Source organism: Aptenodytes forsteri, unplaced genomic scaffold (genome assembly GCF_000699145.1).
Source record: "Aptenodytes forsteri isolate BGI_AS27 unplaced genomic scaffold, ASM69914v1 Scaffold158, whole genome shotgun sequence".
NCBI lineage: Eukaryota > Metazoa > Chordata > Aves > Sphenisciformes > Spheniscidae > Aptenodytes > Aptenodytes forsteri.
The window spans coordinates 1,718,463-1,735,216 of record NW_008794601.1 but is presented as its reverse complement, the minus strand read 5'-3'; the positions used below and the strand labels follow the sequence as shown (position 1 = coordinate 1,735,216).

Genomic DNA, 16,754 nt, shown 5'->3' with positions numbered 1-16,754 from the left:
TGCATGGGGTTGTTGTGACCCAAGTGCAGGACCCGGCACTTGGCCTTGTTGAACCTCATACAACTGGTCTTGGCCCATCGATCCAGCCTGGCCAGATCCCTCTGTAGAGCCTTCCCACCCTCGAGCAGATCAACGCTTCTGCCCAACTTGGTGTTGTTTGCAAACATACTGAGGGTGCACTCGATCCCCTCGTCCAGATCATTGATAAAGATATTAAACAGAACTGGCCCCAATACTGAGCCCTGGGGAACACCACTTGTGGCTGGCTGCCAACTGGATTTAACTCCATTCACCACAACTTTTAATTTATTTCAAGGCCTACACAAAATTCAGTGCAAGGCCTGGTGGGCTTCTAATGGTCCTCCTATAGGAGGATTTCTAATTAGGTTAATTAAAGGCTAATGAGAAAGTTAGAGCCAGAAGTTTCATCAAACGACTTCAGAGCCCTGAAATGATCAATAATGTTAGACTAAGCCCTTGAAAGGCTCTCAAAAAAAATCTCTTAAGGTAATTGGGAGATGCAGTGACATAATTCCACATCCATACCTCACAAGCAGATTTGCAAAATCCCAAACAAAATATCAAGACAATTATATATGTCCATCTAGTAGCACAATTGACTGCTAAAATTGTGTGGCGAGGGATGCTTCAGAAAGGATGTTTTTCTGTGTAGCTGCAGATAACTACTAAGTGCCTTGAGATGAGAGGGAAAGAAAGAGAGCTCTTTCTACTGTGGATCACAGAGTTTGCTAGATCCATCACATTATCGTGTGATGCTATTAAATAAAGAAGCTGCATGTAGTTAGCTGCATTATGGATAGTATGGGGGTAAACAAGGCGATTCCTAATAAAGATTCTTCTTTCTGTTTGCAGCCAGGGATAAGTCTGAGAGAGCTTTTGGCATGGGCTTTGTGAAGTTGATGAATGCAGATGGAACAACACTGCAAGATGGCAAACACAATTTGATTGTTTATAAGGTAGCTTGGGCATTTGCAGTCTTCACTTTTGTTTAACTGATCAAAACAACTCTTGGCTGACTCTTTTCCTAGCAATGTAAACATCATCATTGCAGAGATTTTTAAAAATTTTTCTAGGATAATTCTAGGATAATAGGACAGTAATTTTTAATTTTTATTTTTTTTTTTTTTTTTTTTTAAATAAGTCACCCTCAGCTCTGCTTTCACTGATGGGTTTTCTGACTGCAAGTACACAAATCTGGTACATCCTTGTATGTATCAGTATAGAGCACTTTTCCTCTAACATCGTTCACCTAGACAGTGTGCAACAAACAGGCCTGGTGAACACCCACTTTGGAGGATCAGTGTGTGATGGGAAGAGAGACCTGGTGCCTTTAATCACAGTAAGAGGAAATAGTTAATGCGTTGCAGTAGAAAGCTACAAAGTGAGGTGGGGGGAAAAAACCTCCTAAACTCTGTGGCTTGAATCACTCTGAAAGAGCTTAGTTCATTGGCAGTGTGGGCAACTTCTATTCCTAAAGTTAGAGGTCCAAAACAGACAATGTGAGTGAACAACTATAGACATGAGAAGGTGTTTAAAGCCCTCTCTGGCTGTCACTGTGTTGAAGTGTGTCTGCAGATGAGAACTGCAAGAGGTCAGTTGAGGTGTGTTCAGTGTGAGATAACCCTTGTCTTTGCTGTGTTCAACCAACAGGGTGATAACAAGAAAATGGAAGATGCTAAATGCTATTTAACTCTTCCTTGTACCAAAATGGAGATGGAGGAGAAGGAAGCCCCCTCGGGGAAAAATCTGCACCATCTAGCCAACTTCACACCCACTAAAGATAGTACAAAAGACAGCTTCCAGATTGGCACTCTGATCTGCTCCACCAAACTTACCCAGAATGGTAGGTCTTGCATTAGCAGCCTAGCGGTATCATGCTGTATATTTGAAGTAAAGAGGGCACTTTCTTTATGCAAATTTTTTGGTGTTGCAGCATGTGTGGGCATAGTGCTTTAGCTTTAATCTTGCTGTTTCATGTGTCAATAGCAGCCCAATCCCAGCATTGTTGGCATCATGTTGCCAATACAAGCTACAAAGATGTTTCCGAAGCCACTAGAGACCATGTCACATGAATATTTTATCCAAACTACCAATGTTAAATCTAACAGGCTTGTCGGCATGTATAGAAATGGCACCTGTCAGTGACAGTGTACATATGTTTTCAGAATCCTTTATGTTTAAGGTTAATTATCTTCTCTGCCTGTTGAGAATGTAGCAATTAGAACTGAACTCTTCAGCATGTTGTTATGCAGTAACTCTGCTTTGCATGCTGCCAAAGTGGTCAAAATGAAGGATGATGTATATATGTGAATGAATATAGTATGTGCTGGTAAATGATGTGAGATTTCCGGTAGCTCTGGAAGGCTCTTGGTATAACATACTCTCTGACTTTGGGAAAGCAGCATGTGAAAATGACACCAGCTGTGGCTCTATCAAGATGTACCTGTGTAGCTGCTGGGAGATGGGCATGAGTTGTCCTGCTTGCAGTTTGAGCTTGGCCAGTTAGCTAAAGTTAAATGCCATACAGATACATCCACGTGCGTGAGGACTGAATCTGACTTTCATTATCCTGTCTGACATGCAGACCGAGCATGTTTGCATCTTTCTGCGCTCCTGCATGTAACCTCTGTTTATGAATGTGGCATTCTTTGTCAAGGCTGTTAAGTTTCACATGTATCTCTACGTCTGAAGGTAGTAAATGAATTTAGTTTCAGAACAGAGATGATGTACATATTTCATTAACATGGAAGATGTGTGTGAAACCTGCTAGACTCCTTTGAAAGCCTCAACTGTATTTTGTAACTAAAATTGAGGTCCTGGGATGTCCCAGAACTATGATAAACAGCTCTGCAGCTTAATGTAATTTATACAAGAGGTTTCAATTTTAACTTTAAGAACCATTTCCAAGAGGCAGCTCTAAAGTAAACACAAGCATTAGTAAGAAAAGTCATGCACTCTAATAAAATTCCTAGCTTGAGATACCTTCTCTTGAGTGAATGAGAAGCCTGCAAAATTGTCTACCAAATGCCTTGTGTTATCAAATTACACCGAGGTTTCCATTTATAGCAAAACTTAACTTTCTTGCCAAGACAAAAGAACCATCTCAAGGTAATATTCTATACATCAGTGTGACTTTTTCTCGTAAGCTGATTCTAAAAATAACCTCTAGTACTTGTTCTCTATTATTCTGCAGCCATTAAGGCAGCTGTGTTGTTGTAATCTGTTTCTAATTGCTGATGTTCTGTCCTTGCTAGTTGACCTGCTGGGTTTGTTAAACTGGCGTTCTAACTCTCAGAACATAGCTCACAACCTAAGGAAGCTAATGGAGGTGGAAGGAGGAGAAATTGTAAAGGTATGCATAGAGATTTGAGTGGCCTTGTTATGCAAACACTTACATATGTCCTTGATGTTGACCTTGAAGGGTTGTAATTGTGTTGTACCCAAAAGCTCTTTATATAGGCTAGGAGAGCTGTTCTAGCTGCTGAGCAACAGGAGAACAAAAGGTTTACTTTGCCCCAAGAGCTCTCGTTAGTGGAATTCACCAGAATTACAGAAGTTAAATGTTACCAGGATCAGGGAGGTAGTGGTGACTTCCTTTTTCCCTGTATCCTTATGAAATAGAAGATACATTCAAAGCCTAACTGTTAATTTTCAGTAGTGGCTCTGGGCCTCCTTTGTGAATAGGGACTTGCTGTGGATCTAGGAACAGAGTGCAGATAAGGCCCAAAGAGCTTATAGACAGAGTACTGTGGGGAATAGACCTGAAATGTGCGGAAGCGCCACAGAAAATAGTCTGCTGAAGGATTTAGGAGGTAAGACTTCCTGTGGTTCCAAGTGTGGATCTTGTGGGCTTATGCAAGGTCATGGTTTTACTTAACTGCCGAACAACTAAAGTAAATACTGTTCATTGAAACCAGTCTTTATGTAAAATGTCACGCCTTAGTACGGTGTATGTGGTTGATTTGGCCCAGTTCAAGCTTAAACTATATGGACACAATTAAGTGTATTCAGTAGGTCTCTTGCTAGATAAAAAGGCAACAGAACAGAAAAGAAAGTGGGGCCATTCAGAGCTGATAAGAAAAGATCCTCCTTGCTATAGTGAGGGAGAGTAGCGTGATGATCATGATAAGCGTGTGAATGAATACAGGACTAAGATCCCTTTTTAAATGTTCTTTCACATACAGCTTTTACAGTTCATCTGAGCTAGGCTGGAAGGGGAAAAGGGTCCAAAAGAGTAGGCTCTTGTGCAGGATTCCAGAAGTAGTAGTCTTTTCCTACCCTTTTACTATCTTTTTTCCCCTCTAGTTTTTGCAAGACACCCTTGATGCACTTTTCAACATAATGATGGAAATGTCAGAAAATGAAACCTATGACTTCCTTGTGTTTGATGCACTGGTGAGTGAGTCTTTTTTTGTGGATTTAGAGTATTTGTTTTTCAGCCACATTTTCAGTCTGTTCCTGGTGCTTCCTTGAGATGACTGATTGATATTTTGCTCTGAGAAATAAATTATATTTAAACACTTCTTAAGGCATTTTCAGGAGCTAGGACTGAGATATACATTGAGCTTTTTAGTGACCACAGTGAGAACAGTAATAACCGTTTACATAATTTATAGTAATTTCTTCAGATAACTTCTTGCATTAAGGCAATTTACAAAAGAGAAAAGCTGTATTTTCTGTCTGACACACAAAGTGAAATGATTTGTTCAGGATCGTGATGGTAGAGGATTTGTGGCTGTGGCGGGAATAGAGCCTACGCACCCTAAATCCTAGCCCAGTACTTAGGCAGTAGGGATGACTGCTCCTCTGAACCTTTATAGAAGGATTGTAATGACTGAGCAAAAGACTTCACAGGGAGTTTTCTGCATCTTTGGAGAGGCTGCATAGTATGTGTGTGAAAGGCACTGACTCTGGTGTGCAGTGCAGTAACAAAGTTGTGTGCTTCATGCTGATCAGCAAATATGTACTTGATAGTTCAGGGAGCAATGTGAAGTCAGATGTATCCAGCTGACATTGGTGAGGGGAGTGAATATAAGGGGACAGAATGTCCTGGCTCTAATACCTGTCATTGTAGTAACAGGACTGAGTGTTTGCAATGAGTATAAATGATCAGAATCTCAAGTTCTGGCTTGAAAAGCATCATTTCCTAGCTTTGAAAAACGGCCTTCAGCAGCTCTGTGCCTATTTAACCTGTGCAATGACAGTGTCACATAAAGACTGTGAGTAGTGCTGCTTCCTGTGTCACCATTGTTGCTTTGTGGAGTAGCTCCCTGTATTAAGATTCCCTGTATAAATGCTGCTATGACCTACCTTCCCTCTGAGCAATGATGTAGTTGCACACACCACAGTATTTAGTCACTATTAGAATATGAACAACACTATCTGTAGCACTAATGCTATTAGAAAAACAAACAAACAAAAACCATGACCCAGCAAAATAAATGACGTGCAATTAGAGACTGAGTTATGTTTGTGTTAGTTAGAGGTTGTGCGGCTCTGTACATCTGTTTCCTTTTGAATTTTTGGCAGGTGTTTATTATTTCTTTGATCGGAGACATCAAGTTCCAGCATTTCAACCCTGTACTTGAAACTTATATTTACAAGCACTTCAGTGCAACCCTGGCATATGTGTAAGTATTGGTAACCACAGACCCACAGGCTGTCATTCAGACAGTGTCTCACTGATGATTTCAGCAAACTATGCTAATGTGATAAAGGCAGCATAGACCAGACGAGAGTGTTCCGCCCTATCCTTCTCTGCTTTCAGGAGAGAAAGAAACCCTGTAATTACTCTTTTTACCCTGTAAAAAGTTTCTGTTGTAAGAATTGTTTCTGTAAGGAAAAGACACAGCTATCGTGGAAAATCCTCTATCGGACTGTGATTCAGACTCTTTTGACCTGTAGTCCTCTGTGTGCATTTGTGTTGTAAATGCATCTTCATGGTTTTTCAGCCTGATTTCCTATTGAACACAGGTTCATGCAATCAGTCAGTATACAACTCTCCCCTATAACTTTTGAGTCCTTTGGTCTAGTATTGCTGCTAAAAGATTGTTGGGGGCTAGGGGTGGTGGTTATTGGGTATATGCAGAAGGCAGCGGAAAATATTGTAAGTTGGTATGTGGGGTGGGGCTGGAAATTGATGAACACAAATTCATAAGAAATCTGGTCTGATAGGTATTGCTGCTCATGGAAGTGTTTTGTCTTGCCAGTATCTGCCTCAACCTTTTCAATCTACCCCACTCCGAAAGTACTTTGAGCAGAAGAGTTTTAAATAGTCTGTATACTTTGTACTCTGTGCTACAATTTTAGGGGTATGTTTGAATAGGGTCACGGGGAGCAGAAGCAGAACCATATGTGGCTGAAATAATATGAGCAACATTGTGGTTGATGGTAACAGAGATAAGAATGGTGTTCACCTCCACTGTCTGCCTACAACCAGGCAGGGTGAGGAGGCTACAGACTTCAGAAAAGGGCTAAATGTCATGGTGGGGTTTAAACATGCAGATTACATGAGATTATACTTACATATTGAAACTCTCTCCCATAGACTGTCATTTGTTTAGAAGAAATTTGCAGTTCTTCATGTCATGGTGGGGTTTAAACATGCAGATTACATGAGATTATACTTACATATTGAAACTCTCTCCCATAGACTGTCATTTGTTTAGAAGAAATTTGCAATTCTTCACATTTGGATGTGTGGGTATGGACAGTGGGAGTAATTCTGTTTCCCTGTAGCGTTTTTATCTCTGGAGCTCAAAGCAGTTTAAAAAATTCAGCTCACAATCATTAGTCCTATTTTATCAGGAAAGGAAAAGCTGATGCGTAAAATTTATTTAGGTACCTGTGAAAACTTAGTCCTTTCAGTCAACTTGTTGACTTCATGTGCTTAAAAATGAGGCATTTGTTTAAGTGCTATAGCTAGTCATGGCTTACATGCCTAAGGCTACCCAGGAAGTTGGTGGAGAAGCCAGGAATAACACCTGGATCTCTTGACTTTCCAGCTCCTTGATCTAGCTCCCCTCAACCCAAAGGTCATTACCCTCATGGTAACAGGCAACTAAAAAGTTAAAACTGGGGCCAATAGGGAGGGCAAAACCAGAAACCAAACTCCTTTTCCCCTCTAAAAATCTCTTCTTATTTTTACTGGTATGCATGAATTCCTAGTCCTGAGTATTCAGCCTCTTTTGATGGCTGTCAACCTAAAGATAATTCTGTGAGGAAACACGATTCCACAAAGCTCTGAAGTCCCCATCTCCTGGATTGCTTTCTTCTTCCCTGCCCTGGCCACACAATCACTGCTTGCATATGATTTCCATTCCTTCTTCCCTGTAACCTATGGAAGATTCATCATTCTTATTTCTCTTTACTATAAATAAACTTCTTTGTCTGATTAATGAGCACACGGTATCTTAGCTTTGTTGTTCCCTTGCCTGCCTTTCCAGCTTAGCTTGACAATATAGTATCTACCTAGTGCCAAGTGGACTATAATATTGTATATTGTCCTTCGTGTGCTCCCCATGCCAGAATTTGACAAAGCAGGGAACTGGCTGCTGGCAGCGTGGCAAGTAGAGCAAGCAAGTGCAAAAGCTGTTGTATACTTAACTATCACTCACACACCACTTTGGGTGCTGTGTGTTGTTTAATGAAGATAAGAGGATTTTGCCTGAATATTAACTGCCGTAGAACTCACAGAAGAACCTGATCTCCTGATTCGGCAGAGACTAGATAGCAAATACTCATAATGTGTTTATGCAACTTCGATCCACAGTTCTCAAAGCACTCAGCAAGTATTGCTTCAGAAGAACTTTGTGCTCCGCACATGAGAATGCTGACATGTTGAGAAGGTGTCAGTCCACTTTCAGTAGTAATGGGTTTTCCAGCTTCCTGAACACTTCCTTTTAGGGAAAGAGAAAAGCAGATCAAGAAGCTAGAATTTGTAGACAAATTTGTAGACTTTTCTGAGAATTCATGAACTGGTTATGAAAATCTGACATTCCATGGAGCCAAAGATTTCAGAAGGAAATAGGCTGTGAAGAGGATCCCCTGTCTGTTACCTATTTATTAGACTGTAGTTCGTCTCTGGAATAAGGAAGCTGGACTTATACAGAAACTTAACTGTGTCTATATTTATTCTCCTTCTTGTTTTCCTTCCAAAGGAAACTCACCAAAGTACTGAACTGTTACGTGGGAAATGCTGATGACTCCAGCAAGACAGAATTGCTATTTGCTGCTCTGAAAGCCTTGAAGTACCTATTCCGATTCATTGTTCAGTCACGAATATTGTACCTGAGGTGAGCCCAAGGTCATTGCCATCCTTATGTCTCCTTTTGGAAGTCAGTGGAGTTACTTCCAGTCAACACCGCTGGGGGGGATATTCTTCAGCATATCCTCTACCCTTGAATTTTTAAGAAGAGTATCTTTCTGCCCTTTGTCTACAGCTGGAGAAAATAAGTCAAGTAAAAATTGAAATACCTAATTTGAAGAGGAGAATCCTTTTAGTCACCTGTAGCATGCCACAAGCAGCATATGGTAGTGCTGAAAAGGAACCTGTTATTATTAAAAAATTAAAACATGGAACGACTTCCTCATTTTAAGAAACTTTAAGAAACAAATGCACACGCGGTTACTTCTTAGGTGAGGTGAGGGCGGCACGTTGTCTAGTTAGGATATGGTCAATGACAGTGGTTTTACCATAGCCTCAAAACATGTTTTCAAAGATTTACAGTGAATGTGTGGAATCCTTTCCTCATGTTCATTCTGGCTTTTTTGTTTAATACAGAATCAGCTACCTGATTCTTGGAACCCAAGCAGAGTTTGATGCAATGGCAGTTTAAAAAGTGCAGCTTTTCCTTTATAACAGATTTCATCAGGAAATGACTGCAGAATCCCCGATGCCATTTTTAGACTCATGTCTTTGTAGAAGGAGATTGCTTTAAGATGGTGTTCCACAGGATAAAACCGTATTTCAGCTACTATGACACTGTTAGCCTAGATTTATGTGTATAACTGTCTCTTTCTGTTCTTTGTAGGTTTTATGGGAAAAGTGAAGATGGGGATGAATTTAATGATGCAATACGCAAGCTGTTCCTCTCCTTCAATGTCCTCATGGACCGGCCTTTAGAGGAGGCTGTCAAGATTAAGGTATGCATAATTTGCAGGGAGAGGTAATATTTTTTTATTAGATCAACTGATCTAATTTTTAGCCTGGAGAAAAGGAGGCTGAGGGGAGACCTCATCGCTCTCTACAGCCACCTGAAAGGGGGTTGTAGCGAGGTGGGGGTCGGTCTCTTCTCCCAAGTAACAAGCGATAGGACGAGAGGAAATGGCCTCAAGTTAAACATTGGAACAGGCTGCCCAGGGAAGTGGTTGAGTCCCCATCCCTGGAGGTATTTAAAAGACGAGTAGATGCGGCACTTAGGGACATGGTTTAGTGGGCATGGTGGTGTTGGGTTGACGGTTGGACTCGATGATCTTAGAGGTCTCTTCCAACCTTAGTGATTCTATGATTCTATGATACAGTTGGGGGAGGGGAGGCAGAAAAAGAGACAAGCTTTGAGGCATGTGAAACCCATTCAAATGAGTCACACCACCTCTGAATGTCTGCTTTAATGAACTGTGTGTGGCAGGAAAGGAGTATTTAAACCCCACAGTTTATCAAATAAAGATGAGAGCTGTGGCTTTGCTGAAAACCCTTCAGCACCTGCTAGGATGAAAGCTAACAACCAACGAAGATGTGTCTTCCACACTGCGGTAGATTACTTCAACCAGTAACACCAAGCTTTGAGGGTGATGGAGATAGGAGTGTTAAACTACTGCAAAAATCAATGTAATGCAGGGGATGAAAGTGATGAAAAAAACAAATGGTTTCTGAATGTATCTTAGATTTTATACTTGCTTGTTTTTCTGGTGCTGACTGGATTACGAACCTTCTGTTTATACTCTGAGGAGGAGCAGAGCAGCCACGCAATGAGGCTGCTAAATTGCAAAAGGCAATGAGGCCTTTAGATTGCTTTATTTCAGTTCTTCTAGCCAACATGCTTTTCTCTGTTTGAAGGAAAGATTCATTCTAAACTTTTAATTAGCACTTGGGTGATTTAAAGCCCAACTTTGATTCTCATGCAGTCAGAGTACCTGCTGGCAGCAGCCGTAGAACATCACAGAGAGACCTTTAGTTGCTGTTGCACCTAGTTGCCTGGATGCTACATTTATGAAAGCCATACTAGTACCTAGATAACTTATTAGTGTGTATGTGGGCATGCTAAAGTATGCAGAACACTGAGTCAATTTAACTGACTAACGCTTTTCATGTCATGCTGTAAGAGCTTAATCCCTGGAACTGCAGGATGTTTGCAAAAACTAAAGAACTTGGCTACGAATCCTTTCTCCTTCACCTTTTCCGCTCTGCACTGCAGATGTGTGGTTGCTGGAGGCTCTTTGGATGCATAAGTTTGATCTTAAGCCAGTTCTCTACAGGTGTCCACGTATTTGCTCTTGACAAAAAACTATATTTGCCACGTGAGCTATGGGCATTGTTGTTGAGACTTTAGACTCTTTCAGAATGAACTAGCTAGCCTAACACACTTCCCGTGTGTGTTTCATGTCCTTGTTTCTTTTTTCTTGCAGGGTGCAGCTTTAAAGTATTTGCCAAGTATCATAAATGATGTCAAACTAGTATTTGACCCTGTTGAGCTCAGGTAACCATATTAAGTTTGTTTGTCCACTAAACCCAGCTCATGTGTTGCGAAGAATTTTGGAAACTTTCCTAAAAACAGCCATTCTGATTATGACATGATGATGCATGTACTGGGCATGAATTTGAGGAAGCACTTGCAGTCAGGAAGTCAGTTTAGTTCAAAGGCATCTATGCATCTCAATGGCTCTTTCTTAGGAACTTTGAGATTTTGCTGAAAACCAAAATTTGAGAACTGGGGAGTGATATGTTGAAATGTTGTGCAAGTTTCCACCAATTCTTAATGATTGCTTCTGAGGTAAACTGAAATGTGTGACAAAGGCATAGCCTTGGTCAGGAAAACAAAAGTTGTATTTCTTCAGGAAATTCACAACACACTGTGGATTTCTGTTCTTTGGTGTTCATAGCTTTGCCCAGAACCTCCCAGCCATGCCTCCTTCTTCTGACACAAATAATTTGCTCGTAAACAGTAGACAGACAGCAAATGTACATGGAATTTAATTTAATGGAATCTCAGATTGAAATGAGTGATCACTCTTGATGAAAGGGGCATCTGGAAGGATATGCTCTTGCTGCTGTATATAGCAGTGTTTCAAGTTTCAGCAGTGGTCTGCTGAAGCTTTGCAAAATTCTGCTTTCATTTTGTGTGAAAGTAAGTATGATTATCTTATGCTGGCACTGGAGGGCAGATAGTATTGCCTATTTGTAAGCTTTTGTGATATATCTAGTGTGTCTTGGGATGCAAGCTTCATTTTGAGAGGTTTAAGCCTGCAGTTTCTGAATACTGTTCAGTTTTAGTAAAAGTCCTGTGCTAAGTTTCTTGAAAATAAGGTAGGGCTCCATAGTAATTTGATTGGAGACCGCTTGCAGGTAACGTGTCCGCACAGTGACAAAACTGCTTGACTTGCCCGGGTGCAGGACAGCATAAGTGTTGGGTGGAATCACATTGGGTGAAAATGCTGACCATCTGCTTACTTTGTGGTTTGCACACTAGTGTCCTCTTCAGCAAGTTTATCCAAAGTATTCCTGACAACCAGTTAGTTCGACAGAAGCTAAACTGCATGACCAAGATAGTCGAGAGTGATCTGTTTAAACAGTCCGGTAAGTAGCAAATTGAAGTCTCTGTATTCTGTGTGGGGCCACGCACCCTTAAAAACAAAAATGTCTTTCAAGTTCACGTGTCCTTTACATCAGTCATGAGTGGTAGTCTACTGTTAAATCCATCTTTAGAAATATTCCTTGCCATGGAACAACTGAAACTTTTTTTGCTGTTCAGTCTTTATACAATGCCTAATACTGTAGGATCCTGATCCAGTGTGTTGATTTAGAAAGAGGCAGAAGGTGAGAGTGCGCTATTTGATGCAATACATATAATTACAGGTTATTTATGACTCTCTCTAGTCTGTTAGTGGTAACTGAAGTGGATTTAAGCATGTTTTGGTGTCCAAGATAAAGTTATGAGCAGAAAGCTACTGTGTGGTACCCATGTATACTGAAAGCTGAAGAACTTTCTGAGACCAACAAGATGTGGTGCTGTTTCATTTTTTAGAATGCAGAGATGCTCTTCTGCCGCTACTAATAGATCAGCTAAGTGGCCAGTTGGATGACAACTCAAACAAGCCTGACCATGAGGCCTGCTCACAGCTACTTAGCAGTGTTCTTGAAGTCCTGGATCGGAAAGATGTGGTGAGCATGAACTGTCAAGGGTGCAAATTAAGGTTAATTCTTCTTTTGAGAAGTTATGGCAAAGAAATGTTCTCAACTTACGCTTTGAAGAATTACGAAGCTCTGATGTTTACGGAAATTGTGTTGCATTGCTGTATAGTTCTTTGAATCTCTTCGCACATAAAGTAGCTGTGTCTAAAAAGGAACCATGAAAGGTTGAATTAGTGGTTATCACTACAGTACAAAAAGCAATTACTTTCCTTTCTAGGGACAAAATGTTATTCCCAGCTACTTTGGTGGCTTATTGAATTATTTGGAACAAGTCATAAAAGTATTTGGTTTCTCGTTTTCTCTGCTATGAAATAGGGACAACGATCATTATTCAGTCAGGAGAATACACTTACTTGCCACATTAATCATGGAAATTGATTCTAAGTTGCTGTGAAAAGAATAGTTTGAACTGAAGAGCTGTTGGTTTAGCTGTGCCAGGATGAACTAATGAAGCTGGTATAGATCAATTATGCTAGCTCTCCACCAAGTGTATACCTACAGTATTTGAATCGATTGCTTGTGTGTTTTAAATCTTCTCTGCATCCTCTAATAACAATTAACCACTGTCAGGGCAGTCCTCCTACACAGGGACCACTGTATAGAACGGTATATGTTAAGAATTGTCTCAAATTTTCCTTATTGAATATCCCCAGGGGCCCACTGCTGTCCACATCCAGCTGATCATGGAACGCCTGCTAAGGAGAATAAACCGCACAGTAATTGGAATGAGCAGACAGTCTCCACACATTGTGAGAGCCTTTTACTTGCTTCAATTATTACTTTACCGTTTGTTATAGTGGAATTTATTCTCCTGGGAGATTTCAGTGTGTAGCAGAGGTTTATGAAATCATCTTTCCGTTTCCTGCAGGGCTTCTGTGCTACTAAAACATGGCTTTTGGTGGTTTTCTGAGACCAGGTATTAGGATACAAATTGTCCTATTCCAGCAGCAGTTTGAACTGAGACACAGTTGGCTGTGATGTCAAGTTCCTTTGGGCCCTTGTGCACAGAGAATTTGGTTTCAGTGCAGTTTCTAATACACAAGGAGTCTTTGCTGAAAAAATACTCTTTTGTCACCTTGGCTAAATGGGATTAACTGCTGAAGGATAAGGCATCTCTAAGGGGCATTTCTGACTACTGTGTGGCATCTTGGAAGGTGTAAGCAAGTTGGTATGTTTTAATTTACCATGTACAGAAAGATGGGAAAATCAAGAGCTGGGCATATAGAGCAATAGCTTATTTTTGATAACTAATTCAAGTTAATGCGATTACCAATATGTCAGCTGTGAGAATTACAGTTGGCCATAGTAAATTTGAAAATCATAGAATTATTTAGGTTGGAAAAGACCTTTAAGATACAACGAAGTGATTCGTATACATATATATATTCCGTTGTTTTGAGGATGTGTTTTTCTTGCAAACTGTCATCCGGGGGAGAAAGCAAGCTATACGCAGACTTCATACTTGAAATTGAGGAAGTCTTGACTGGTTTGGGGAGGAGGACTAAACAGTCACACAGACTGATGTCAGGACATAGGTGAGCAGGATTGTGATCAGTGATAACTTGATTAGGCAGAACTCTGAAAGCATATGCCACACTTCGAACTTACAGTGCTTAATATAGGAAAATAATGAAATGTTTTGTTTTTCCTATTCTAGGGTATTTTTGTGGCCTGCATGACAGCCATCCTGAGGCAGATGGATGATTTCCATTACAACCATTACATCAATACTTTCAAAACCAGGCAGGACATTATTGTAAGTCAGCCTGGCTGGGGATTAGCTCAGTCCATAAAGAATTACACTCTTCTTCTGAAAGGTCATTTCAAGTTACTGTATGCAGTTTGGAGTGATTATGCTGCATTCATCAGCAATGACTTACGGGCACCTAATGCCACAGCCACTGGGGATATATTCACATCACCCCTGCTGGGTATACACAGTGGATGTTGCTGACACAGTAGAGCCCGAGAATAGCATTTGTACCATTGAGTAAAAACACATTTAATGACTATTTAAGTCTGTGCAAGTAAAAAGTCAGGAACCAGAAAGGTGAATGAAGATGAAAAGGAAAAGCATTTTCCCCTCTCTTGCTCTCACTGTATCTCTTTGTGATCCCATTCTCTTTATCTACTTCTTTCTAATTCTTTCTCCTCTAGAGTTTAATTAAATGCTTTAGTCTTGCGTTAGTGGGCAGCGATGCAAATAGTTCCCTCTGTTAAAAACTCTGTACAATTCATGTCCCCAAAGACTTTCAATATGAAACCAGGTGAAACACTACGTTTGGGGTCTTTTTTTTGAGGCCCTTAGAATTAACAGCTCTGTCCAGATGTTTCCCCAGACTGCCCAGAACAAGTCGGAACCAAAACCAGTATTTATGCAAGTCTCTGAAGCATGACACAGCAACTGACTTTTTTGTCCCCATAGTCCTTGTTTTGCAACTTAGAAGTGCTTGCTTATTTAAATACTGGCTGGGGAAGAGCCTGGAGTTGTGTTCTTCCTGTAGAAGCTAGATCAAAAACCACAAGAAGGTGTTTGTAATTCATTTTGGATGGAAAAAAGAAAAAAAAGGATCTCTCTTTCCCTGTGCGGTTGCAATTGCTTGCAATCTGTTAAGCAACGTAGCCACCTACAGGACACGCACATTTCTGTCACTTCTGCATCTAAAAGGCCACTCAGCTGCATTGTCTATAGAGAGCACTTATCATCTAGTATTAGAATTGCTTTTTATATTACGCAAATAATTTTTTGTGAAGGAAGAAAAAACAAAATCAAGTAGATTCAGAAATTCTGCTAGTGTTCATCAAGTAAATGAGTGAAAAGGTTTTCAGCAGGGTTATGTAGAAATACTGTGTCTGAGGAAGAAGGGTGCTAGGAAGACATCTGATGGATTCAGAAAAAGGTGGATTCAAGGCAGAATTGAAAGAAATTTTATGTTGAGTGGGCCTCAATTCAGAATTTTTTTCTTTTTCCTGAAGAGCAGTTGAGCTAATAGGAGACCGTCATACCTTAAGTTCAAGGTAAGGTTAAACAGGTGCTTAAAAGCTTTCCTGAAATGTAAGCTTCAGATTGAAGCTCACTTGCAAGTTGAAGATGTCTTGTTTTACCATATAGTTATGCATCTTCTGACTCAAATAGGAGAATATTTCTTTTGTATTTCTGTGCGTATACATAAAGCATCTATATGAAGACATACCAAGAGGGTGAATTAGGTGATCATTAAAACTACCTGCATATCATTTAAACAGATACTGATTGAAAATAACAATTTGTAATCTAATTTTTACAAATTCTTAAATCTACAGAAGCAAGCCCACGTTTGTGGTGGTGTAGTAGTTGTTAATACCAATAGAACACTGCATTTTGTTTTACTGTAACAATTGTTTTTATTTTTGTTGTTTATTGTTGGTTTTTATTTGCTTTGGTATTTTCAGCCCTGGCATTGCATCATTACTCAGTTGGTTTAAGACTGTTGCAAGTTAATTCATATTGTCAAGGTGCCCCACGTCAAGTCCAAACCTTTCCATCAAGCTCTGATTTAATAAAGCCTAAAGGATTTTTACTGAGGCAGCACCAAATTCCCACTTCTCTCTCTACATCGATGTCGCTTGCCAATTCTTTAGAGCAAACTGTGAAGCTCAACAGATTTTTTTTTTTTTTTTTTTTTTGCTGGTGATCTTTGCAAGGTGGTGGTTTCTCATGTGACCTTCTTTGTGTCCCTCCCATTGTTGAATGCTAATGTGCTGCCTTTGTAGAGAGTAGAATCCATTTAAATGCTCGTAGGTAGCATTTGTATCTGTAAAGACCACAATATAGAGATCAATATTCTTGATATTACCTTCTTTTGCCCATCTCTCTTCTTTTTCTTTTTCCTTTTTTCTTATTCTACAATTCAACCTTGCCTTACCCAAGTCTTAAGCTGTGATACAGCTTTGTTTGGAGCAGTGTTTGTGCAAAAAGTGTCTTTTCTACAGTCATGTTCTAAACCATGTGTCTGACAGCATGTTGACTACCTCTGTTTAACTATCCTTCTTAAACTGGACCAGAAAAGACTTAACTAATTGGGAAAGTGAAACTACATTATAATTTCCATCTTCATAGAAGATACTGCATAGGGCTGTTACACTGTCATCATTCAGACATTTGGAAACAAATCCTTGAATATTGATTTTGCTTTTTAATCCAGCTTGTGCACCAGAACTCCCTACAACAGTAAAGACAGAGTTAATTAAACAGATCAACATGTTCTGTGGAATTTTTTCTCCTTCTGTAATTGAATGGATGAGATGTCAGAAATAACTTAGTTATTGGAATATATCCACACAA

General features: G+C 40.0%; 1 protein-coding gene across 1 annotated transcript in view; it reads left to right on the top strand.

Annotated features, from left to right (window-relative positions):
- The window catches only part of DOCK5 (dedicator of cytokinesis 5), a 64,272-nt gene that overhangs the window by 21,440 nt on the left and 26,078 nt on the right, over window positions 1-16,754 (top strand). Inside the window, exons 16-27 of the mRNA XM_019470396.1 lie at window positions 874-977; window positions 1,672-1,864; window positions 3,276-3,373; window positions 4,327-4,416; window positions 5,551-5,651; window positions 8,181-8,315; window positions 9,054-9,165; window positions 10,648-10,718; window positions 11,709-11,815; window positions 12,264-12,400; window positions 13,084-13,179; window positions 14,088-14,186. Of these exons, the coding sequence (XP_019325941.1) occupies window positions 874-977; window positions 1,672-1,864; window positions 3,276-3,373; window positions 4,327-4,416; window positions 5,551-5,651; window positions 8,181-8,315; window positions 9,054-9,165; window positions 10,648-10,718; window positions 11,709-11,815; window positions 12,264-12,400; window positions 13,084-13,179; window positions 14,088-14,186 (1,343 nt within the window). The remainder of the gene's footprint in view (window positions 1-873; window positions 978-1,671; window positions 1,865-3,275; window positions 3,374-4,326; window positions 4,417-5,550; window positions 5,652-8,180; window positions 8,316-9,053; window positions 9,166-10,647; window positions 10,719-11,708; window positions 11,816-12,263; window positions 12,401-13,083; window positions 13,180-14,087; window positions 14,187-16,754) is intronic.